This window comes from Echeneis naucrates, chromosome 16, assembly GCF_900963305.1.
Source record: "Echeneis naucrates chromosome 16, fEcheNa1.1, whole genome shotgun sequence".
Taxonomy (NCBI): Eukaryota; Metazoa; Chordata; class Actinopteri; order Carangiformes; family Echeneidae; genus Echeneis; species Echeneis naucrates.
Window position 1 is genome coordinate 2,937,585 of NC_042526.1, and position 23,165 is coordinate 2,960,749.

At 42.1% G+C, this 23,165-nt stretch overlaps 1 protein-coding gene across 1 annotated transcript in view; it reads left to right on the forward strand.

Moving 5' to 3' along the window:
• ppfibp2b (PPFIA binding protein 2b) overlaps positions 1-23,165 on the forward strand; it is a 54,465-nt gene that overhangs the window by 11,473 nt on the left and 19,827 nt on the right. The window contains exons 2-6 of the mRNA XM_029523777.1: positions 1,964-2,072; positions 5,010-5,218; positions 13,882-13,968; positions 15,660-15,773; positions 20,933-21,082. Of these exons, the coding sequence (XP_029379637.1) occupies positions 1,991-2,072; positions 5,010-5,218; positions 13,882-13,968; positions 15,660-15,773; positions 20,933-21,082 (642 nt within the window). The 5' untranslated portion in view covers positions 1,964-1,990. The remainder of the gene's footprint in view (positions 1-1,963; positions 2,073-5,009; positions 5,219-13,881; positions 13,969-15,659; positions 15,774-20,932; positions 21,083-23,165) is intronic.

Consider the following 23,165-nt stretch of genomic DNA (forward strand, 5'->3'; position numbering starts at 1 on the left):
TATTTCAACTAAACTATTAAATGGACATTGTTTTTTTATTTATTTTACCCCTAACTCTTGCAAAATACGTTTGAATGATGTAACCGAGTTGAATTCAAAGAAAAAATCGAAGTCTTAATTAGATAAAAGCTGAAACTTGGGGATTTTCATGTCAGTAAACGTAGTTAAAGTGAAAGTGGCTCTTCATTCAGCGTGTGAACCAGTTTCATGATGAGGCATTTTTGTGCAAAGAAACAATCCAAGATCACAACTAGACCTTAGACACACACTGACACACCCTTACCATTCATTCATCTCTCTCTCACACTGTTTTCCCTGAAGCAAACACACACACACACACACACAAACCCATTTCCTTGCATGTCGCAGATTGTGCAATATGGGAGACAGTTGGAGTTTCTCTTGTCAGCTCCGTGCTGGAGCAGCACAATAATCTCTATATCAGCACCTTCACATACATGCAGGGTGACGGAGGAACAAAGAGTCGTATTAATCCCTTCTATTTCCTCCCTTAAACACACACACATACACACATTGTGTTGCTCTGAAAAACACACAAACAGGGGCTTTGTTCGGTCGAGGTCAACGGTTGTCACAGTGCTGCTGAACAGAGTCGCTCTGTCATGTGTCTGAATGGTGCTGTCACCCTTTGTCTCAATATACAGCCATTTTGTAATTATTAGCAATAAAATGACCAAACACACACACACACACACACACACACACACACACACGCATCGTGGGGATGGACGTTTGCACCAGAAATGTAACAACAACATGTTACTGTAACTGCATTGACGGTGTTTTACGCAGATTGTGTGTGTCAGCTGTCATGGTGGTTGTGGACGTTAATGTAGCTGAGCACGAAGCTGCTCCGTGGGGGGCAGTCGATTACATCGCTGTCATTCCCGATGATCTCTGCATGTCGATGTCTATTTCGCGGTGTAAGTCATGGTGACAGCCGAACGAGGGCGGGGGAGGCGAGGGCCTGGAGGGAGGGATGACAGCAGGGAGCGAGGTGTAGGAGGGGCAGCCAGAGGTGGAGACGATGGACTCACAGCTAGTCCTGTTTTTTCCACTGAAAACGGAGCAGAACGTCACTTTCTGAAAATGTACCTCCCAGTTCAGGTCCTCTCCCAGTGTTGACTCTAGAAATCTGCCCTGTTAGTGAACTTGGCACGCTGAACAACTCGTCACTTTCCAGTAGTGGCTGTGTGGCGACTCCAAAAGCCCCGAGGACACGCTGGAATCTTCTGTATTCAAATCTGTCATCAAGCTCCAATCATCACCACCAGTTCTCAGGAAGAGAACACACAAATAACTGACAGTGATCTGTCTGTATGTTAGACGCTCGACTGATGTTGGCCCACGTCCATCTGAAGGGACACACAAACGCACACACACATCTGCATGTGAAGATCAGAAAAGAGCAGCGGTTGCCTAAAGTCTCCTGTTGTTGGTTAGATTTTTCTGAAAACAGATCTCTGGCCTGATCGGCTTTCAGTTATAAAGTGGTAAAAGTGGAAACTGATCAATAATGTAGGATACGAAATATCTTTATAATAAGCCAAAAAAAAAAAAAAAACACAACGTCTCTCCATCTTAATTCCAGCCTGCTAAACACCTTCTTTTCAATGCAGGTGTCATCTTGTACTGAAATCAGCACACAGGAGATTCAAAGTCGAGGCTTAGTTCACGGATTTGTGTCTTTGTCTCCGGGTATTACATTTTAAAAGCCCATACGAAGTTCCCAAGCAAAGGAGACACATTATCCTTATTTGATTAGCGTTGTTTTGAGCATCCACGCATTAACAGCTGCTTCATTGTGTCTCCACGCTGAGCAGGAGGGGGAGAGAGCGCCGTCTGAAACAAACCGTTTTCAGGGATGGTCTGATAAACCTCTCTGTTTTGTTTCGCTTTGTGTTTTACTTTTTTTTTTTTCCTCTTTCCCTTTTCGAGACAGCTCATCAGAAAAAGAAGCAGAGCTCTGATGCTTCCCGCCGTAACCATGGAAACGGAGGCCAGTCACATGCTGGAGGCGGCGCTGGAGCAGATGGATGACATCATCGCAGGTAAAGCATCGTGACGTAGAGACCGCGGCTAGAACGTGAAGTCAACGCTGAAGAGTCCTCTGGTTGTGAAAAGATCGTATTGAAGTCGATGGGAAAATGGTTCATATTCTCACTTGATTTATTAGCTTGGTCAATGTTTGGCGGAAGAGTTTACGGTCACAGTCTCAAATTTTCAGTTTTCTTCAATACAGCATTATGTTGACTTTTTAGATGATGGTCCCATGTGGAGGAAAATGGACCATAAAACAGCACACGAGGGCGTGGCTGCTGTCTGATTGACACACGGTTAGCAGGTTAGCAGTTTGAAAAAACCAGCATGGCCGCACAGCCAATAAACTCAGACTTTAAAAACGGCAGCACACAAACCAGTGGTGACATCACAGAGCGTTGACACTCCGTCAGCAGGTAACGATCCCAAGTTCCCCACATTAAAGAAAGGACACACACACACACAGTTAACACTACCGCCACAGATGTGTGTGTCAGCAGCAACTCATTTTGTGAGTCAGTGCATTTTTTTGTATGTTGCTATTCAGTTCAGTTTGCTGCAGCCACTTCAGCCTTGGCAGACAAGATTATTAACAGTGGGGTAGATGTTTAATGTGGTGTACAGTCATTATGTGGGAAAACAGATCAGTGACCCTGCACAGGCGGAGGGAAAGAAGGAGCGGCAAATGTCTCCAACTTAGAAGGTTTTGTGACCGTTATATGATTTTATTACGTAACCACAGAGATGTGCTTCATGGTTTTCTTACCAAGACGTAATTATCGGGCCAACAACCACAGTTAGACGGGTCCCACCCTCAGCATCAACACAACACGTGAAGCAGAAGTGAACACAAAGAACACAAAGGGGGTTTACAGGCTCCGCCGTCGCGTCTGAAGCTCATCAAGGCGCTTCTGACCTCACCTCATCATCAAATGCTCTGAGTTTTCTATTCCGGCTCTCAGCGACCACAAATAGAAATGCATTAAAAACCCTGTTTGAGATAAGATCAGCCAATCACTGACAAGGAAATTAGAGACACTTATCAACAGTATTCTGATATGTTGGTCATATTGCGTTCCACGATGAAGAGCTTTTTCTTTTTTTCTTTTCTTTTCTTTCCGATTAATCATCTTGAGGGAATAGTAGATGGAGCGCTCCGTTGGCTAATGACTCTGATGCTGGGATTGTTGATGTAACTGCACGACTGCAACCATTTACTGATGGCAGCCAGAGAAGCCACTTTATTTATAATACACAGACAATAAAAATGTAACTGCACCGACAAAAATATAGGCCTGGAAAACAACATCATGTCATAGGTGTGAATGAAAGGCAATTTGGGATTAAAAGTACTGAATAAGCAAAACTTATTAATGATACGATAAGAGAAGAGAAGAAGTTCTAGTTAAGTAACAGGAAGTTTGATCAGTGTGAACATTATGATGTCACAGTGAGGTTGACCTTTGATCACCAACATGGAATCAGTTCATCTCTCAGCCCACGTGAATGTTTGTCTCAAACCTGAAGAAACTCTGCTCCTGACAGGCCAAAGCTGTTTGATGACGTCACCACAACTTTTGAACTTTTGAACACAAAAATCGAATCAGTTCGTCCTTTTTTCCCTCAAAGACAAAAAGTTCCTCAAACGGTTTACAGAGATTTTGTTTTCCCAGAAATCAGTCGGAATAAACCTGTCAAAGCACCAATTTGAGAAACTGTTTATTACATTAAACCTAAAAAATTTGCATTTGAATCTTTCAGCTTATGCACCAAATATTCTCTTAGCTACCGCAAAAACATAAAGAGCATGAAGAATAAATCTGTTGGCAGAAAGATTTCCTTTCCTTTCTCTGAAATGTAGATGATGGTGACATTTTATAGAAAATGGAGGGAGCTCCTGAGCATCGACTTTGAGGCAGGCTGGTGCACAAGCAGGTCAAACAGAACAAAACTTTACAAACCAGGATTTGTGCGTCCGATGGGGAATCTCAGGTGATTACAGATGTTGGCCAGGTGTGAAGGTGGACATGTAGACACAGGTGGGAAGAAAGTCCAGGGACATCTGGTGGACAGACGGAGAACAGCAGGTCTGAGGAGCTGAAGAGAAAATGGCTGAGAGGTGGACAAAGACTGGACGCTTCATCTGCCCCATTTGAATGGAAACACACTAAATACATCCACATACAGCAGCTGTAGCTTGGACTGCTCTTGACCTTTGACCTCCCCAAAGTGAAAACAGTGTTACCCGTTCAGAGCAGTAATCTGTAGTAATCTGTATCTGGACTGATTCCACAGTGCCTGAATTAGTTTTTCTCCGTGCACTCTGGCTTTAATAAAATGAATTCTAGGTTCATGTTCTGTTTGTTTCTGTTTTCATTCTCCTCAAGCAGCCAAACTTTATTTGATGACGTAATGTGGAGTCGCTGCACTGCAGCAGCCACTGCCCCGTTTGTTTTCAGTAGCCCGTTAAATACCCTCACCTGCCCCGCGAATGTTAAGCGTCACCTAAAAGTCGCTGAAACGCCATCGTTGTATGATTTGTATATCTTTTTTTGCCCACATTAGGGAACATGAATAGATAATCAAGCAGACGTTATTCAACCCAGCATCATTTTCCTTCTGTTGTGTTTAATAAGTTTGAATTTGAAGTGCTATTTGCAGACATTGAAGTGTGCAACTGTTTTTCAGACACTTGAGTGCATCCAGATGTGTGTGTGTCTTTGCAGCGTGTGTGCCTTCGCCAGGGAAATGATCCAGGTGACACATGGACATTTTGGAAATGTTCAGAAGGATGTATGGCTCTGATTAAATCTTGTTGTTCCTTCAGCGCTTAATTTGAGGCCCTTTTGCAAATTAGCTGCCGGGAGACTTCAGCGCACTCCAGCTTGCTATTTCAGTCGTATTTTTTCATAATCGTTCTTTGCTTCTCCTCCATCACGACTCTCCAGGTTCCAAAGTAGCGGCAGTGGAGTTCTCCAACAGCATGTATGACCTGGGCTCCCCCATAAACGCCGGCCCACTGCAGGTCGTCCAGTTGGCCGAGGACCTCAAACTTGCGTTGGAGCTCCGGCCCAACCAGGAGGAGAGAGACAGCCTGAGAGCGCAGCTACAAACGGAGACGGCACAGGCGCTCATAGACTGGCTTCAGAGTGGAACCGTGAGTACGCTCTCATTTTTTAATGTTCAGATGTGTTTTCATGCAGTGCGCTGTCCACGTCATTTCATTTATCCGTGTGATCTTAAGTTGTCATTACAGTGAAAAAAGACTTGGTGGGTTGTTTTTGCATTTTTCTGTATTTGACCGTCTTCGGTGTTCGCTGCAGTTATAAAGGGTGAAGAGAAAATCAGTCTAGACGGCAGATTCTGCTACTTTGGTTTTGTTATGCTTGGCTCTCGGAGTGGAACTGCTGACTGGTCATCTTATTCCCATAAAGCATTATTATCTTAATGTTGCAGATTGTGCGTCAGTGAACCACAGTTCTCTGAATTTGTTAGCACACCCTAAAGGCGCATGGAAGACAATCTTTTAGGAATGGTTTGCCTTTGAATGATCACCAGATTAAAGGTTCCTCTCCAGACACATCTGAACTCTGTAAAAATCCCGTGCTATGATTAATATTATCTAACATGGTGTTGCCAAGTAAAAAGTTCAAAAAATAAAAAATAATAAATCTTAAATGTGGGCTGGAAGCACATCTAACATTCAGAGCTCAGCATTCAGCCGAAGAGTGTGTTGTGTGCCCAAAATTGACAACAAATGGAGGAAAGAGAATGTTAATTTCTTTAGTTTATATGGAAACAGCTGTGTTGGGTGCCTGTCCCTGTTACTGTTCAGCCTCTTCAAAATGATTTGTCAATATAACAGGAAGTGGCCGTTTTCGTAGATGATACTCTCCTTTTCATTATCTCAACCTCAAACTTCAGAGAGTCATTTCCAAAGCAAACTTAAAACGACATCACCTGATTACCTGCTGCAGGCCTGTCAGAGGCTGTCTGTGTAAAATCTATGGGGAGAAGAAGGAAAAGCTTTAAATGTTGTGTTTGTGTGTCAGGAGTCAGTGATTTTCTCTCACTGTCCTCAGAAATGATGCAGCTGGGTTAGAAATCGCAGCTTCTGAACGAACGTTGTGCTCGCTTTCACTGGCGGATTGGATCGGTGATGCCAAACTCACGCACGTGCGGTCATTGGGATGTTTTGGAAGCTGACTAATTTGGGTGAAATGGAGTCAGTTGCACCACGTGTTGACTAAATGAAGCAGCTGTTTTGTGTTGAAGGGGGCTCTTTCAGCAGGAATTATTTATGGTTGTAGTATACAGTGTTTTTCTTTCTGCTCTTTTTTCACAACACATCGGTAAAGAGGGGCTCGATGCATCTGCTCATTCAGCGGCGATTAAAATGAGATGACCCCCAGTTCAGGGTGACCAACAAAAATCTTTCTTTTCTCTCTTCGATTTCACTGAAAGCAGCTGAGAGGCTGATTTTCAAAACTGTATCTGTAGACGCCTCCTTCATCTATTTGAGCATTTTAAATATGGAGTTTAAGTAGAACCTGTGGAGTTTGTTGGCTCGGAGAGAGAGGAGGGAAATGTTTCACGTCATTGTGAAACAGTCTGATATTCGAGCTCATGTGGCGTCCGTCACATTCTTCCTTCTTTCCTTTTGTGCAGCAGATATAAAATGTATAAAGGGGGATGAAGGGGAGAGAGGTGGGATAAAGTTTTCCTCAGGGACACTATTACAACTCAGCTATTACCAACTTCCTGCTCCGAGCTCCCTCCCTCACACCCTCCGTCTGTCCTGTGAAGCTGCTGTAACGTGTTTACATCCCTCAACATTTTACATCTCTCTCTCTTTTCACTCTTACATTCTCTCTGCGTACTGCAGCTCCCTCCCGCTTACTTTGGAAATGAGGGGCTGAGTGTAGTATTTGGAAAGAGGGCTGAGTTGTTCAGGAGTGCTAAGGTAAGGTCAAACTACTCAAAGCTGGTAATTTTCTGTCATTTTTTTCTCGACATGTTGAAATGATCTGTGTTTGCTGTTGAATTCACCGACAGTGGTAGATTGAGTTGGATGAGATAGTTGGATTCTGCTGCTGAGTTTTGTCCTGCAGAGGCTGCTGTTTTCTGAGTGTCGCACGCTGACAGACGGTCGATCTTGGAACGAGCGCCGCTGCTTTTTTTTTTTTTTTTTTTGGCTTCAGCTCCTGCGTTGCTCTGACAGCAGATGTCTCACATGTTGCACACAGTAACTGACCGGCTGCAGCTGCTTTGTCTCTGATTCTTTGAGCTGTTGAAACTTTACTGATACCAGCAGAACATCACTATAATCACACAGGTAGTGTTCTTAGCCAACTATTTAGGCTTTTTGTTTTTGATAGCTGGAGAGGAGCAGATGGGACAATGATAAGTATCCGCTTTGATTTTCTGTCTGCTTTACAGATGTTTTGCACAGTTATTGGACGGTGCTCTACTTGAGCGCACCTAAATTTCCTTTAGGAATCAGGTGGTGATTCCAGACTCGGTGGATCTGAAGCTGGTGAAAAATGTTTGTTTAACGATTTCAGTTGAAATTCGAGAAATGGCAGCAGATGACGTAAGAGACGAGGATCAATGAGGAGCCAAAGTCCTGCAGCTGGATATTTATCCTCAGGAGAACTAGAGCAGCAGAGCACCTCAACCAGTTTTGAATTTTGTGTCCTATAATAAAAACAAAAATCGGCTGAAAAGTGGCGGAAAAAGACAATTCTGGAACATCACAGATTTTGCTCATTTAGGTTTAGATATCAGGCAAAAAAAAAAAACTTGGTAAAGTTTAGGCAGAGATTGTAATTCCCCTTTCAAAATATTGTGTAAACGTCTTTCCAGAACAAACACTCTGCTTATTCTGGAGGACCCCCAAACCTCAGCGTTTGTTCAGTGAAAACTTCATGTGGCCGTTGAATTCAACAGCAGATGAACAAAAGCCTGGCAGATTATCAAGGCGGCTCATATGTGAGGTCGTCATCCTGTCCACCTTCTCCGCCTTCCTGCTCCTCCCTGCTGACCTCCAGCGACAGGATTAAAGCCACTTGAGCACTGCAATTAGTCTGCACCCTGCAGGGGATAATCCACACACACACATGTAAACACAGGAAGCTTCATCAGTATATTATTGGCAGGAAGTTGTGATAGCCGGTGGCTGGAAATTTTTCAGCTTTTGAGGTTTTGGGCTTTTTTTTTTTTTTCAGCAGTGGCAATTTCCAGCTCAAACAAATTGTACTTTTGATTAACATTTTTCCATCGCATGTTAGTCATGTTTTGGTCAAAACACTAATTGAACCAACAATTTAAACTGTTGTATTTCTTCTCTGTCAGCCAATAAGAGATGATCATATAAGCTAACTAAAATCGTCAGTTAATCTATTTGTGGTTTTTAACACTTAAAGTGTTTTTGCAAACACAACAACCTGCCAACACAACACAGACACATTAGCAAATATATGCAGCAAACAGAGCGTTATTCTTGTTCAGCTGGAGTCAGGTTTCCACCACCTCACGAAGGTTTAGCTCCTATTTGTTCTCCACAAACTTATTCGTCAAATTTTTGCCATGCAGTCATTTCAATACATTACATTTCAAGCTATTTATCTTTAAAAAGTTATTAACAACAAACATTTAGGAAATTTTCTCTGACTTTGCAGTCATGTGACACATCCAGCTCCGTGTGCGCTGCAGGGTCTGCAGCTAATGCGTTAGCATGTATGTGTGGTACAGGTGCTCATAAATAACGTGCCTCAGATAAACAGAAACAGAATAACAAACTCCTGTGAACAAACACTCTTTTAAAACTCACACAAAAATTTGCATGAAATGATGCAACTTTTTAAGGCTCTTTAAACAGCTTGTAGTTTGTATACACGTGTGTGTGTGTGTGTGTGTGTGTGTGTGTGTGTGTGTGCTGATGTTTTGATGCTGCAGGTTTTGTAAAATACACCAAAAATGGAAACTATGGTTTAAAGCATGAATATGACGAGACACACAAAGAAAGACAAATGGTTTGAGGGTGGGGGGGTGAAGAGAGAGGGGAGGGAGAAAGTCTTTCACTCCTGACGGTGTTTTGAAGTCTCCAGGCACTGCGAGTGTAACTCAATTAAAAAGAGCACAAGCGAGGGGGAGAGGGAGATCTGGCATGGTTGGTGTTTGTGCAGACTTTAACGGCCTGTTGCTGCTTTGTTTGTGTGTCTGACATTAGATGCTGCTGATTTAGACTGTGTGTATGTGTGTGTGTGAAGGACAGGGAACATTGGCTAAGACTCAGATGCAAACAGATGACAGGGAAAGAAGAAAAACATCCCCCACCTCCTCCTCCTCCTCCTCCAATTTGGGCTCGGCCATTTGGCTGTCGGACGGACTTCAGAAGGGAGGAGGGAGAAAAGCAACTCCGAAGTAAAGAGAGGAAGAACAGGGACAGGAGAGAAGGAAGGAGTTAAAGAGAGGACATGAAAAGGAGGAGGAGAGTTCCTGATTAAAAAAAAAAAAGAAGAGATAAGCAGGAAAAAGAGTGAAGGTGGAAAGAGATGGCGGCAAAAGAGTGACAGTGAAAGAAGACAGAAGTACTGAAGGAGGAGGAGGACAAAACACAGGGAGGGGGCCGAGGGGGGGGGGGGGGGGGGGGGGGCAGGGTTCTCCCACTCAGGAGGCAGAGATCGTAAAACGCCTTCCTCCACAGCTGTGAACATTGGCGTCACACACACACACACACACACACACACACACACACACTGTGTTGACAGTGCTCACATGCTACAAGCTCAAGAAGACGCTCTTTCTTTGTCCGGTCTGTGGGGCTGAGCCTACACACACACAAACACACACACATTGTGATAAAAATCGGACAGAAACGCAGAGGAAAGGGGGAAGAGGCAGGGCAGCAATGGGCTGGGAGCATGGAGACTCCCATTGACTTCTACAGGCACTTCTCCTGGCTCAAAAAGGTGAGTCTCTGAGGCTTTACTAAAATTTCACATCTTTTTTGTGTTCTTCTTTGCTTCTTCTTGCTGCAAAGACCTTCCACGATTTTGGCGCTTTGGTGGAGTTTACATGAGGAGGGATAGTTTCCCTGTGAGATAATGACTCTCCTGGTTTGAATGCATGTTATTGTTATTGTCCCACTCTTATTATTTACCATCGACAAGAATGTTGTCTGATGTAATTTCCCTCAGCTCGGCCCTTGTGAGCTGTGAGGGTGTGTGTCATACAGACTGTGTTATCAGAATAAGAGCATTATCCCTCAGCTGATTGTCGTTGACAAAGCATCGTCTTGATATCGCAAGATTCAATCAGTGAGAGACTCTGTCGTGCAAAATCCCCCGTTGTTGTAGTTGTTGGTTTTTGTTTTTGTTGTTGAGCCTGGAGGTTTCGGGGCTAAACAGTCTAACTCCTGGATATAAATCAGCGCCTTGTTGAGTTAGGCGTCTTCTCTTTGCAAATGAAACGTTTAGCTTGTGTAGGTTTCAGTTTCAGTTTCAGCAGTGGGCAGTGACCTTCAGAGGTCATTCAAAGTGACAGCTGTTTGGGCCGTTAAAGTAAAGAGCACTGTGTGGAACGGTAAACGCGATGTGAATTTTAATAATGACAGTCAGATCTTGCTGCTGTCCTGAAGCAGAGCGGTTCTACATGCTGACGCCTCTCTGTGTGACACCTGCACCATAAATGTCCATGTAAGAGCAAAACGCCGACACAGTTCCCTGCAGATGGAGTTTAAATAACTACAGGTGGCGCTCTTTGTCTCTCTAATCATCTTCCTCCATCAGCAGAAGTCCTTCTGTTTTGAGTCCTCATCAGATAGTGTCCTGCTCCACTTTGGGGTTGAACACACTGACGGGGCAGAGTCGGTGGAGTTCATGTTGGCTCTGGCGTCTTTTAGGGCAGAGAGCTGTTCTCGCTTCATGCACCTTCTCTGACTGAATGTCTCTGTGAAGTAGCTGATAAATTATGTGTTAAACTGCTCATTCACAGTCGAGCACAACATGGCAAATGAGTGCAACACCTCACAAAGAACCAAATGGCTGCAATCGAGTTGTTGTTTGGAAACACTATACTAAGCTGACAACGATGACAAAAATAAGAAGATACAGAAAAACTGTGTGAGTGTGTGTGTTTATTCTGTGGTTTTCACAGCAGATTAACAGCATCCTTAGACTTCAGCTCGCTCAAGAGATGCAGTGGTTGTCCGCTGATCACTGATTCCTTCAGTCCACGTGTTGTGTGTCTGTGTGTGGTAGAAGTGCTGCATGAATAGAGCTTCCATTGTTAAACCCTCTTTGATTGATCTGCGTTAACGTTCATCCAGGCTGCTGCTGATTCACCTTAAAAGTCACTTTACAGATTGGTTACCGGGCTGCATAATCATAGCACACTCACAGGACTGAAATTAAGAGCAACGAGGAGAAAAATGTTTATCCACAATGCAATTCAATCTGTGGATCATTAGAAGTAGTCCTGCATGTTGTCATTGCATTTTTAGAGTGTGGGTTCATACTGTATGAGGAGTCCCACCCGCTCCACTGACCTCAGTCCCCAGTACTGTGCTGCTCAGCCCGGATGAAGAGATAAAAATACTCAGCTCGGGAGCGTCTGGTTGTTCAAGTGGCCTCAATTAAAATAAATTTACTTTACACTCAACGGCCACACCTTCGACATACAAGCTTTAATACTTAGCCTGCTGCAGAGCAAGTTTCCATGACTCCACACCCAAACATCCAGAAAAGTGATAATGTGTAAGCACCAAGCTCTGCCCCGGATTCTTTGCCTTCTCTCTCACACTGCAGCAGGCGATGACAGACTGGCCTGGTTTACTTTATCTGCCCTTCCAACTGCTGTGTCAATTCCCTGAAACGGTCCGACGGTCTCTGTGGTCTGACGGGAATATCTGTGATTACAGCACATCTTACACGCTTCCTGCCTTGCCCGCCTCCCGGAGGACTGACAGATCAGAAGTCATACTGCACCGTGACGTTGTTGCAAACAACGAGTAGTTTAAGGAGAATCTCTTTCCTGACAGCTAATACAAATACGGTTTCAGTGAAGCGTTCTGTTTGTCTTTTTTTAGTTTACACTATCCTAATAGGTTTAATGTGTCCATATGGTCAGTGCCAGGAAGCCCAGTGTGTATACATCCTGTGAACTCGACAGCCTCGGCTGCAGACAGATCATGAAGGATTACGTGCTGATTCTGGAGCCCATTGTCTGTGTTTTCAGGGCGTCAGAGGTAGATATGACGTTAAGTCGCGGCATAAAGCTGGTGGCCATAAAACAAACACGTGAGCTTGAAGACAGGAAGTGCAACTTCAACAATATGCATTGTCATTTGACCCATTGTGAATATTAAAATATTCATGAAAGTTCTGTTAAGAGATATTTTTATATGAGACAAAACGCATTCCATTGAGATAATCAGCCAAAGTCCTGATTATCTGATTATCTCAGCAAAAAACAGAATCAGAGAGACACGTAAGGACAGATGGAGACTGAAAAACCTCCCATTAAGAAACATCACACATAGTGAGCGCTGAAGATATTAACCAAAAAATAAAATGTAGTAAAATATTTGCAGTAAGGGGAAAAATATTCTTAGTTAAGAAAAGTATAAATATGTAAAAGTCCCTTTCACTGTGCCAGCCTAAACCTGAAAATCACCACACAAGCTTCAGGAACATGTTCACAATTTGTTCCCGGTGTGGAGTTATTTCTGGGCAAATAAGAGTCAGATGATCATCATGTGCTGGTGAAAACTTACTTTGAACAGGATCTGCTCTGTCGCCTGCTGGTGCAGCGATCAGTCAGCAGTTCAGCTTTGAAACAGTCCTGTGCCTCAGAACGAGCATCTGTAGGTCATGGACGCAGCAAACAGACAAAAAGTACGATAAATGCACCATGTAACTCTGTCACTGTGCTTCTACATTTGTTTGGTCTTCAACAGCAGGAGCAATTCACCAGAGCTCTGTCCAACAGTGACATAAAACAAAATCACATTCAGTTTTTATCTGAAGCTCCAAGACAATAAATTCCGTTTTTACAGTTTCCCTTTGTTTTATGGCATGAAGTCAATATTAGATTTTTAAGGTTTAATATGACTGATGTGTTCTGGGTTTTTTTGTTTGTTTGTTTGACATTCAGCACACATGTTAAATCGTCACTGGTTTTCAGTTTAGGGTATTCCTGTATATGGCAGATAAATGATGAGTTTAGGGCCTTGTTCTTTGAGGTAACTGATCCAGGCTAACATTAACATTAAAACTGATCATGCTCATAATCATGTCTTCACATACAGAAAACACCCGAAACTGTGTTCATATCTAAATATTTCTGTGGGAACTTCTTCAAATTTGGCACAAACATCTGCTTGTAACTCAAAGATGAGCTGATTAGTTTTTGGTGTTCAAAGGTCGAAGGTCAAAGGCACTGTGACTTCACAAACCGCAACTTGAAGCCATGAAACAGGAATTCATGCTGTAACTATAAACCAATTAAACACCTAATAGGATGAAATGAAATAATAATTTTCGGGTTAAAGGTCAATGTGACGTCACAGTTTTCTGCAAAAACACATCATTTAATCCTGTTACTCAGGAACAGGAGGAAAAGTTATGACTGTGTTTCCTGAAACCTGACATGTTGGAATTTAGTTTTAATTATTCTGCTGTAATTATTGACGCTGGCAACAATAAAATGAAAATGAAACAGTGTCATTTCATATATTTTAGTGTGGACTCCGTGAACTCTGCACTCTGGGCTCTGTTGACTCTGTGTGACCTGGTCTTGTTTTCCTGTGTTGTCCAGGTGAACCTGTGTTCTCCAGCCAACAATGAAACCTACCAAGAGCGACTGCTCCGCCTAGAGGGAGACAAGGAGTCTCTGGTGCTGCAGGTCAGAAAGCTGTGTCTGTATATGTCTGTGTGTGTGTGTGTGTGTGTGTGTGCGTGATCTTTGTGTAATAAAAGCTGCTGGTTCATTTGCTGTCTTTCTTTACTTCCTGTTTCTTGTGACAGAAAAAGACAGAAACTAATAATCGGTGAATTGTTCCTATAATTTTAACTCCGTCAGGCTTATTTTATTTTGACGTAACCCGTTGGATGTGTTACTGCGGACTAGGGATTTGTCTGGAGGGATTTCTACGGTTGGAAAAACAGCTTGGTTTCTTGTCTTGTAATCGTGTTATTTCAAAACAAAACGTGTCCAGACACCTTCACATCATCGGAGCACGATGACTATCAACATCCGTGTGACTGTGGTGAGGCAGAAGATGATATATCTCTGCAGTGCGTGATGTCAAGGCTTTCTCTTAGATCACTTTAATAACTGGTTCATACAGCTGTGATCTTCACAATCATGTCTCTACATTCCTCCTCTTTAAATCACAAGTTTTCAAACACCTCCTCGGGCTTCTGGTCTGTGTTTGTTTTACCCTCCGGCTCAGCCCACATGAGGGATCTGCTTGTAACGTCGAGTTAAAGTGCACCACCCATCTGGACGACTCTGCTTCACAAAGTTGTCACATAGACGCACACACAAACACGTGCATGTACTAGTTACACATTCCTCATCTAAAGCCAGCTGTGATTGGTCGTGATCCAAGCTGGCTGGGGCTTATTCCCCCTGACGGCCGATTTAATTTTCTCTTGACAGATTGTGGCTCTTTGCTTCACTTTCTCCTCACCTGCCTGTTACTAATGTGAGGTGCTGTCTTGCCTTGGTACATGTGTGTGTGTGTGTGTGTGTGTATCTCAGCATGCACACTGTGTCTGAAGTTGCTAACTTCCTTGTATCACGGTTGGGAACTTTAACCTTCAGCAACAGAGCACAGAGGAGGTAAGAGTTTGTTTTAGTCTTCAGCATTAAGAGTTCCTACTCTGATACCAATGTTTAGCTGTTTTGTGGCTAAGTACATGTGACTCGTCTGGTAAAAATGTAATATATGTTTTTGGGTCCGAAACACTCAGGATCTTTTACATGACTTCTTCACAAACTTCACACGTCCATTCACTTACAGGGGTTGTGTTTTGCCTTCATTGTATACGGACTGGCTTTTACCTCGTCTCCTGTTTATCCTTTGTCATCTGGAATTTAAAATACACGGTTGAGCCAGGAGCCAGGAGTGAGACAGGATGTAACTGCAAGGGTGAAAAGAAAAGAAGACAAAAGAAAAAGAAACATGGAAGCCCAAGCGAAAGAAAGTCAGATGCAGACAGAGATTTTGGTCAAGTTTAGCAGTGGAACAGGAGGGCTGTGTTGTGTTGTGTTGTGATGTGATGTGATGTGTGTGTGTTTGCAGGAGCTGATGTGTTGTCAGGGAGATCATAGTAAATGTGAGGTATACTGCTGAGTAAATGTGTGTTGTTTTGGAGTAAAGGCTACACTCTGTAATAATTCAACATGTTTGTATGAACATGATTAAGTCATAACTAAAAAAGGAAGCTGTTGCCACTTTTCACTGCAAAGAAATAATTTCTGCCATTAGCAGAAAATCGCTCTATTTGGTGACACAGAATTCTAGAAAGTGTCCGCAGAAGTGTGCATTTTGTTTTAGTTTACATTTTTCCTCACGTGTCTCCCGTCAGGTGAGCGTTCTGACCGACCAGGTCGAGGCTCAGGGTGAGAAAATCAGAGACCTGGAAAGTTCTCTTGAGGAACATCGGCAGAAATTGGCCTCGACTGAAGAGATGCTGAAACAGGTAACGCACAGTTTCGTACATGATAAAATGGTGGAAGTCAGCTCTTCTTCTCAGCTTTAAAATGCTAACTTCCAAAGGAACTACAGGAGCCACAGGAAACTACAGCTTCAGCTGCAAAGAAGGATTAGCTTTTGTAGGTAGTGTAACGTCTGTCATGAGCAACAAAATCTGGCAGTTGTGTGGCAACACTGTGTGTAGAAAGAAAGGTGACCCTTTATATGGGTGGAACTCATGATAGGAACCAATTGACATTTGATTAATGACGAAACAGCCAATGCACAAGTTCAGGTTATCAGCAAAGAAAAACCTGTCTCATAACTTCAGTGGCTGCATTTCTTTGTATAGTGAGGTTCTGTTTTATGTCACAATGTTGTAGTTTTAAGCACAGCTGCTGAAATATTAACACAAACCAACCACAGTCCATAATGGGTCTTTTTGAGGGCAGCTGTGGGAGGAGTAGAGGGGCCTCAGATCACTATCAGTCCATCAAAGTTCATAGATTAGAATATATCTCTTTATCGTTAATTTATACGTCCAACTAAATTTTATACAACCTCCTCAGTGCACCAGATAAACAGATAAGCAACTACAGATAACAAACTAACAGGCAACAAAAACGCACACCTACATCTGAAATGACCAAAAATTAATTGTAAATCTAGAACGAGTGGAAGACAACCTGGTGACGTCTGCGCAGCAGTGGATTAGAGTCTGATGGTCAATCAGGTTTGAATAATGTGTCAGTGTTTGGTTTCATTCAATTTCACCCATCAAGTCAATAGTTGGATTATTGCAAATGTCCTGAAATGAGTTATAGTTTAACTCAGCGTTAAATTATGACAGCTGAGCAGCAGATGCACGACGTAGGAGACATATTGATTTTAATCAAGATCATTAACAGTGCGATAAGTTTTGTGATGTAGCAGAGAGGTTGAACAGTAGCACGAGTAAATAAAGGAGCAGTTCAGAGCTTCTTTCACTCTGAGTCCTCCTCTCTTTGACTCTGTGGTGGATTTTAAACACACGAAAACAACAAGCAGATTTTACAAGTCACAAGTAGGGTTTTTCCTGCTGTTATTAGATAAGACAAAGTTTACTCTTAAAACAAACTGAGTTTGAAGGTGACCTTTGTAGATAAGACCTACTGTTGCTTCATACACTGAAATGACTCTGAAATTGTTTGTTTTTTGGCCTCAGTACTATCAGCCTTGAAGAATCAGTTTTTCTTTAGAAGCTCGGGGGAGACGGAGGGACGGGGTTGATCAAACAGGGGAAAGACTTTTCTTATATATATATATATATATATATATATTTTTTTTTTTTTTTTTTTAAGCACTGCCAAACAGTCTGTCTTCACAGAGAACAAGGCACTCACCAATGTGTTTGATTAGCTAAATAATCCATCTGACAAACCTGATAAATTGTGGATGTAAATGAATTACAGCTCATATTGTTAAAACATCACATTTATTATTGAATCCACCTGTGAAGATTCAAATTATGGAGTCAAATCAAATCATTCAAAAATATTATTTATTGTAGTATAGGGTTAGAGTTAAATTTAAATCTACAGAAGTTACTCTCGGCATTTAATGGGTTATGATGCTTGTATGTGATTATAAAATGTGAATTATACACAGTATGTTGTGTGTTATTGATGTATGGGAGTCCAGGTCCTGCTGCAGGACACCCACATTACGGACCGTCCAGGTCCTCTCTTACTGAACGTCTTCCACTCATTCCGACTGTTTTGCTCCACATCACCAGTGAGACAAACCCACAAGCTCGGCCAAGCCGAACACAACAACACATAGCTCTGTGTGTCAGAGAATTGGCCTCCTGTTCAACTCCTCAACGGGCTCTTTGTCCTTGTCACTGTCAACACCGAGGATAAAAAAAGGCCCAGAGAAATAAAATACCCCACCAGGCCCGCTCCGCTCATCATCTTTGATTATTGATGAATATATACTGTAGAAAAGCTGAACAGCTGAAATAAGAACAAACTCTCCTTTTCCTTAGGAAGGAAGTTTTATTGTTCCCTATTTGGAACTGAAAAAAAGGTTTAGTTGCAATAAAACTAACATTAAAACTTTGTGAATAAAATAAGTGCCGTGTCCTGGTGCCACAGTTGTTTTAGTGGAACGTAACGTTTAAAACTGACTGTCGGTCTCCACCTGCTGCCAACACCAACCTCAACAATGCTTCACGGCTGCTGATTGTTTGAGTGGAGTTGTTATTGGATTGAGCTTCACTGATCTGCAGCTGTTGTCCCAGTTTGTGTTTGTGTGTGTATATGTGTGTGTGTGTGAGTAACATGGTCCCATTTCACAGTTAATAAGTGCTGGTCAAATAGTGAATGTGATATGAGATGTTTGCTGAGAGAGATGAAGTATGGATGTGGAGGAAGATAACAGTCTTCTTGGTTCTGGGGATTGTGAGTCTGTTGTGTTCTGAAAAATCTTTTGTCTGTTGACCATATCTCACATCTGCAGCTCTTAAATCTATGTATATAATTAGAAAACAAGTTTGAAGGACTGAAAAAGATGACAACATGTCTGCCTCTTCTGCAGTGCCCCCGTCTGGGTCACTTTCTTCAGTGTGTGTGTGTGTGTGTGTGTGTGTGTGTGTGTGTGTGTGTGTGTGAGAAAGCCCATCCAGTGCCATATAAAACTGTGTGTTGGTGTCCCAGGGCTGCTATACTTATTGTGAGAACCAAAACTAATCTAATGAGAAATATCACTGAGTCAGAATACACACACACAGACACACACACACACACACACAAACACACCCCTTGTACCCAGTACTGGGTTCTCATGCTTGAGACGATCCACCCACACATTTCCTACTGCGCTGATGCCCAAAACAACACACACACACAGAGCTTCAGTCAAGGGTCATTATCTTTGTTGGTCTATTTATAGACAAAATGATTCACTTCTGCATCAATCAGTCCATTTGTTCCACTTCTGGTCTGTGTGTAAAACACACAGTTTACATCACTAATGACCAAACATGAAGATGACTCAAACTGCAGCTTCTATAAGAAATTATTACATTTAAATAATCCACACAGAAAGGGCCGAACACACGCAACCTTTTTACAGACGAAGATGAAGAGCCACAAAATTAACTTAACTTTTAACATGTGACCTCAAACATGACTCCGAATGGATCCTCAGCCAAGTGAGGAAAACCGGATTGTAATAGCTGCACCTGAACTGGGAAGCAGGAGGCTCCACTCCCAACCTGCAGATTCATCTCCCACCCTTTCTACACATTTTCTGTCTCACAATCAAAAATGTAAACCCTTTGAAAGTTTTGCTGGTAAAGGTTTTAAAGACATTAAGTATTGTAAAGAGAACTGCGATCTGAGTGGGAGCGTAGAATACCTCACAGATCAGTTGGTGCCTTCTGTCAATCCTTTATGACACATTTAATTCTTTGGGTTGCAGAAGTTAATTTCTGAGCTCTTCCATCTAACTCTTATCTGTTAGCATTTTGAAGATGAGCTCCATCTCTCTAAAGCGGTCTATAAACACGGCAGAGTGGATAATTTGTCACATGCTGCTCTTCATAATTAAGAGACAGCAAATGTCAGGCAGCTGAGCTGTGACCACAGAATCCTGATGAATTACCTCCAAAGACAGCAGCTTACTCCGCTGTAAGTGACACTCCCGCTGCCATAACTAAGCAGATTTTCTGTGTGTGTGTGTGTCTGTGTGTGGCTCCTGAGCTTCGATGATTATGGGGTATTAGCTGTCTGTCTGTGGCTGTGGTGTTGACACAATGTGTTTACCATGTGATCTGTCTATTTGGAGGGTACGGTGTCCCTCTGTGGTCAAACACAGTTCTTCCTAATGTGTTTAATGTGGCACCAAAATGAATCAGCGCGCCTCTCTGGGAGTTTTTTTTTTTTTTTATATAGAAAACTTGTGTACTTGTGTAGCTGAAACCTGTATTTTACCTAATGACCATCAGGGGGCAACTCCACTGGTTGTAAAAAGAAGGCAAATCATATTGAAGTCTATGGGAAAATTGACCTACTTACCACTGCTTTTATGAGCTCAGTAAATGTTTTCCTAATGAGTTTATGGTCTCAGTCTCTATTTTCAGGTATTCTTTATTTACAACATGATGTTAGTTTTTGAAATTATTCTCCCATTTACAGGGAAATACACCACAAAGCAGGCTGTGAATAAAGGGGCGTGGCTACCGTGTGATTGACAGACCGTAATACAGAATTGGCATTGGGGAAGATCATATCATTCCTCATTCCTCATAAGATCCACCTTCTCCTCCAAATTTGCTCTCCTCTTTTTTCTATGGGATGATAATGGTAACAGCCAAATTACAAATTTGAGGCTTCAAACTTAAACATGCATCTGTATGACTGAGGTGGCAGTTAGATCCACATCACATTCTCCTGTCCACCTAACTAAGTGGTCTTGGAGCCTAAACCAACTCAGAACCACGGCCGTTCCAAAGTCGGTAATGAATCTGGGATGTCTTTGAATACATAATTATATTTCTGTGGCCTTTTCTTCAGCTGCAGAATCCCAATTTGCTGTGTTCAAGCACACACACACTTGATTTCATGTCTTTCTTTCTTTTCTCATTTGAAAAAAAAAAAAAAAAAAAAAAAGGATGAAGACACGAAGCTCCTAAACAACAATCCAGAGTGACTCAAGTGCAAAGAGGAAGTGGGAATTAGAAGTCATTTAGATGAGGAACCAAAAGCAACAGAATTACTTAGAATTAAAAAAAGAAGAAGAGATGACTTGTTTTTTTGTTTGTTTGACTTGGAGAAAAGACAAATTTCTTCACAGTGAGTGGCCTGAATGTTCCTACTCTCTGTCTCTCTCTATTTAGACACACTTTCTTTTTCTCTCTCCCATGCCAAAGAAGTGCAGAGATTTATTAATAGAGTCCTTAGCTCGGCTGTATGTGAGTGTGTATATTTAGCTTTGTGGGGTCTGGGCCCCCAGCCTGTTCACTCAGTGTGGGACGAACATTGTACCGAGTGGAGGAGCATGCTGACCTCTCCGACATATAGGTGTGTGTTCGCTGTTTCCTCGAGCTGTGGATTGTGAAACCTGTTGAAAGGTTTTGTTGGATGTATTTAACTCACAGTGTGAGTGTGTGCGTGTTTTCCACAGGAGCTGATCAGTAGGACCTCTCTAGAAACTCAGAAGCTGGACCTGATGGACGAGGTGTCCTACCTCAAACTGAAGATCGTTAGCATGGAGGAGACACATACTGACACACAACCCCAAGATCCTGCAGAAACAAAACAGAACAAGGCTGAGGTAGGACATGAAACAAACCCGTGTGTGTGTCTGTGTGTCTAACTGAGCTAAGAGCTGCTCAACTCAACATGCTCAGAACTGAAACTGCTGCTTCTTTGATCCAGAGATTAACGTGATTGATGCCTCTATTTAATGTGCTGCAAGTAGAAAGATCCCAGCTGCATTTGCCTGAGTATCTGCATATGTGTTAAACTGTACAACTCTCAACACAAACAAGTTCAAAAACACACGTCAGTTTGTGCAGTGGGTTAGGCAGTGATCAATTGCTTGTCTCCATTAGATTTTAGTATTATATTTTGATGAGGTCTCCCATTAATATCTCAGTTTCTTTTCTTTTATGATTTATTCCATTATTTCCTTTTCATACCAATATCATTACATATTTTTGAAAAAAAAAAAAAAAGTTCCTTTCTGTCCATTTTATCAATAAACTAAATTAAATTACACTTCTGCAACGACACATGATATGGTAAAAGAGATGCAAAGATTTTCGGTACTGCTCGGTATGTGGCCTCAGGGATGGTGATCTGATTCGTCCATCGCTTTAATGCAGAGTTAAATATCTCACTGTTTGATTAGACCGACATGAAATTTGCTTCAGACATTCATAAATCCTCAGTACGGCTTTTTATCTTAATTTTATTCAGCCATATGGTTCAAGTTCAAATTGCTGCAAAACTCATTCCCATTAGCCAGTTGTGCTTTGATTTTATTGCAAATTGATGAATATAAACTACAAAATACAGTCTGGGAAATATTGGTGTGTTAACATTGTCTTTGTGGGGCAGTTAGCATGCTGCCGTTAACATTTAGCCTCGGGGCTGCTACACAAATATGATTTGTATTTCCGCCCATCTAATGTTGGCTTATGTAACCATATGATCTGTGATATGATCATGTCTTAAATAATCCAACAAACTGAGTCTAGTGTGTTCATCTTCCTGTAAAATTCTTCTAGTTGACATGAAATAAGACTGAAAACATTAAACAGCTTCGTTCTTTGTTCCTGTTTATCTCTGTATATATAAATTTGACCTGTAAAACGATAGTATGAGCTCTGTTGAGTCCTCTGAGACTTTAGGTGAACCTTCTCCTCTAAAATGTATAAACCAGCAGGTTTTGTTTTTTTTTTTGACAGAAAAATAGTCCACGGTGAGATGTCATCACAAACATTATTGTTCTATTGTTTTCACTGAATCTGAGGAAACCAGTCACAGATTATTTAGGGACACATGTTGCTGCTCTTGTTTCAATGTTTTCACTGTCTTGTGTCCGTGGAACTGTGTTTTGGTGAAAATGACCACAGCCGCCAAAGTATGTTCTTACTGATCCCTTCAGACTCAAACTACCCCCATTAGGGGTTTTTGAGGGGAAAGCGCTTTCTTTACTTACAATAAGTTTCTTATTTACAAGATCTATTTTTTCACATTTTTCTTTCTCTTCTGGTTTGTTTTCCCTTCGGACTGTTTGTTCCACCATCTTCTGCTTAATCCACACCAGCTGCAAAAGAAACTCACTCCCAGGCAGATGATAACGGGAAACAAACACTCAGTCAAAATGGTTATACCAGAAGTATAACTGTACTGATTTCTTTATTATGGGATATATTGAATTGAATTTAATGTTTTGCCTTAACACATTTTTGTGATCTCACCTGTTGGACGGTGGCAGATGAGCCCATTACTAACGGGGGAAGACAACTGGTGGAATGTGTTTGATGTGGACCGGGTCAGTGATGAACTGCTCCTGTGGGGGCTTCTGGGGTTGAGAAAGCTCCTAGGTCTGAAACAAAACTAAACAAACAAATCCATAAATATCTGTAGCATGGACATCGGTTCCATCCATCCACCTCTTATTCCTGCAGGGTCAGTTTTTTCCTACTCATCAAACACAGAACCTTTGCAGCTGAGAGGCAACAGTGCCAACCACTGCACCTCCGTCCCTCCGTAGTTAGTAAAATCAATTGATCCAGGCGTTGCGTTCTTTCCAGTTTTTCCCACTTAAGCAATCTACAACACTAGTTTTTTTCTACAGCGTGTTGCTCAGGTGAAGCTCCTCCAGTGAAAAGTTGTCCCAACAACGT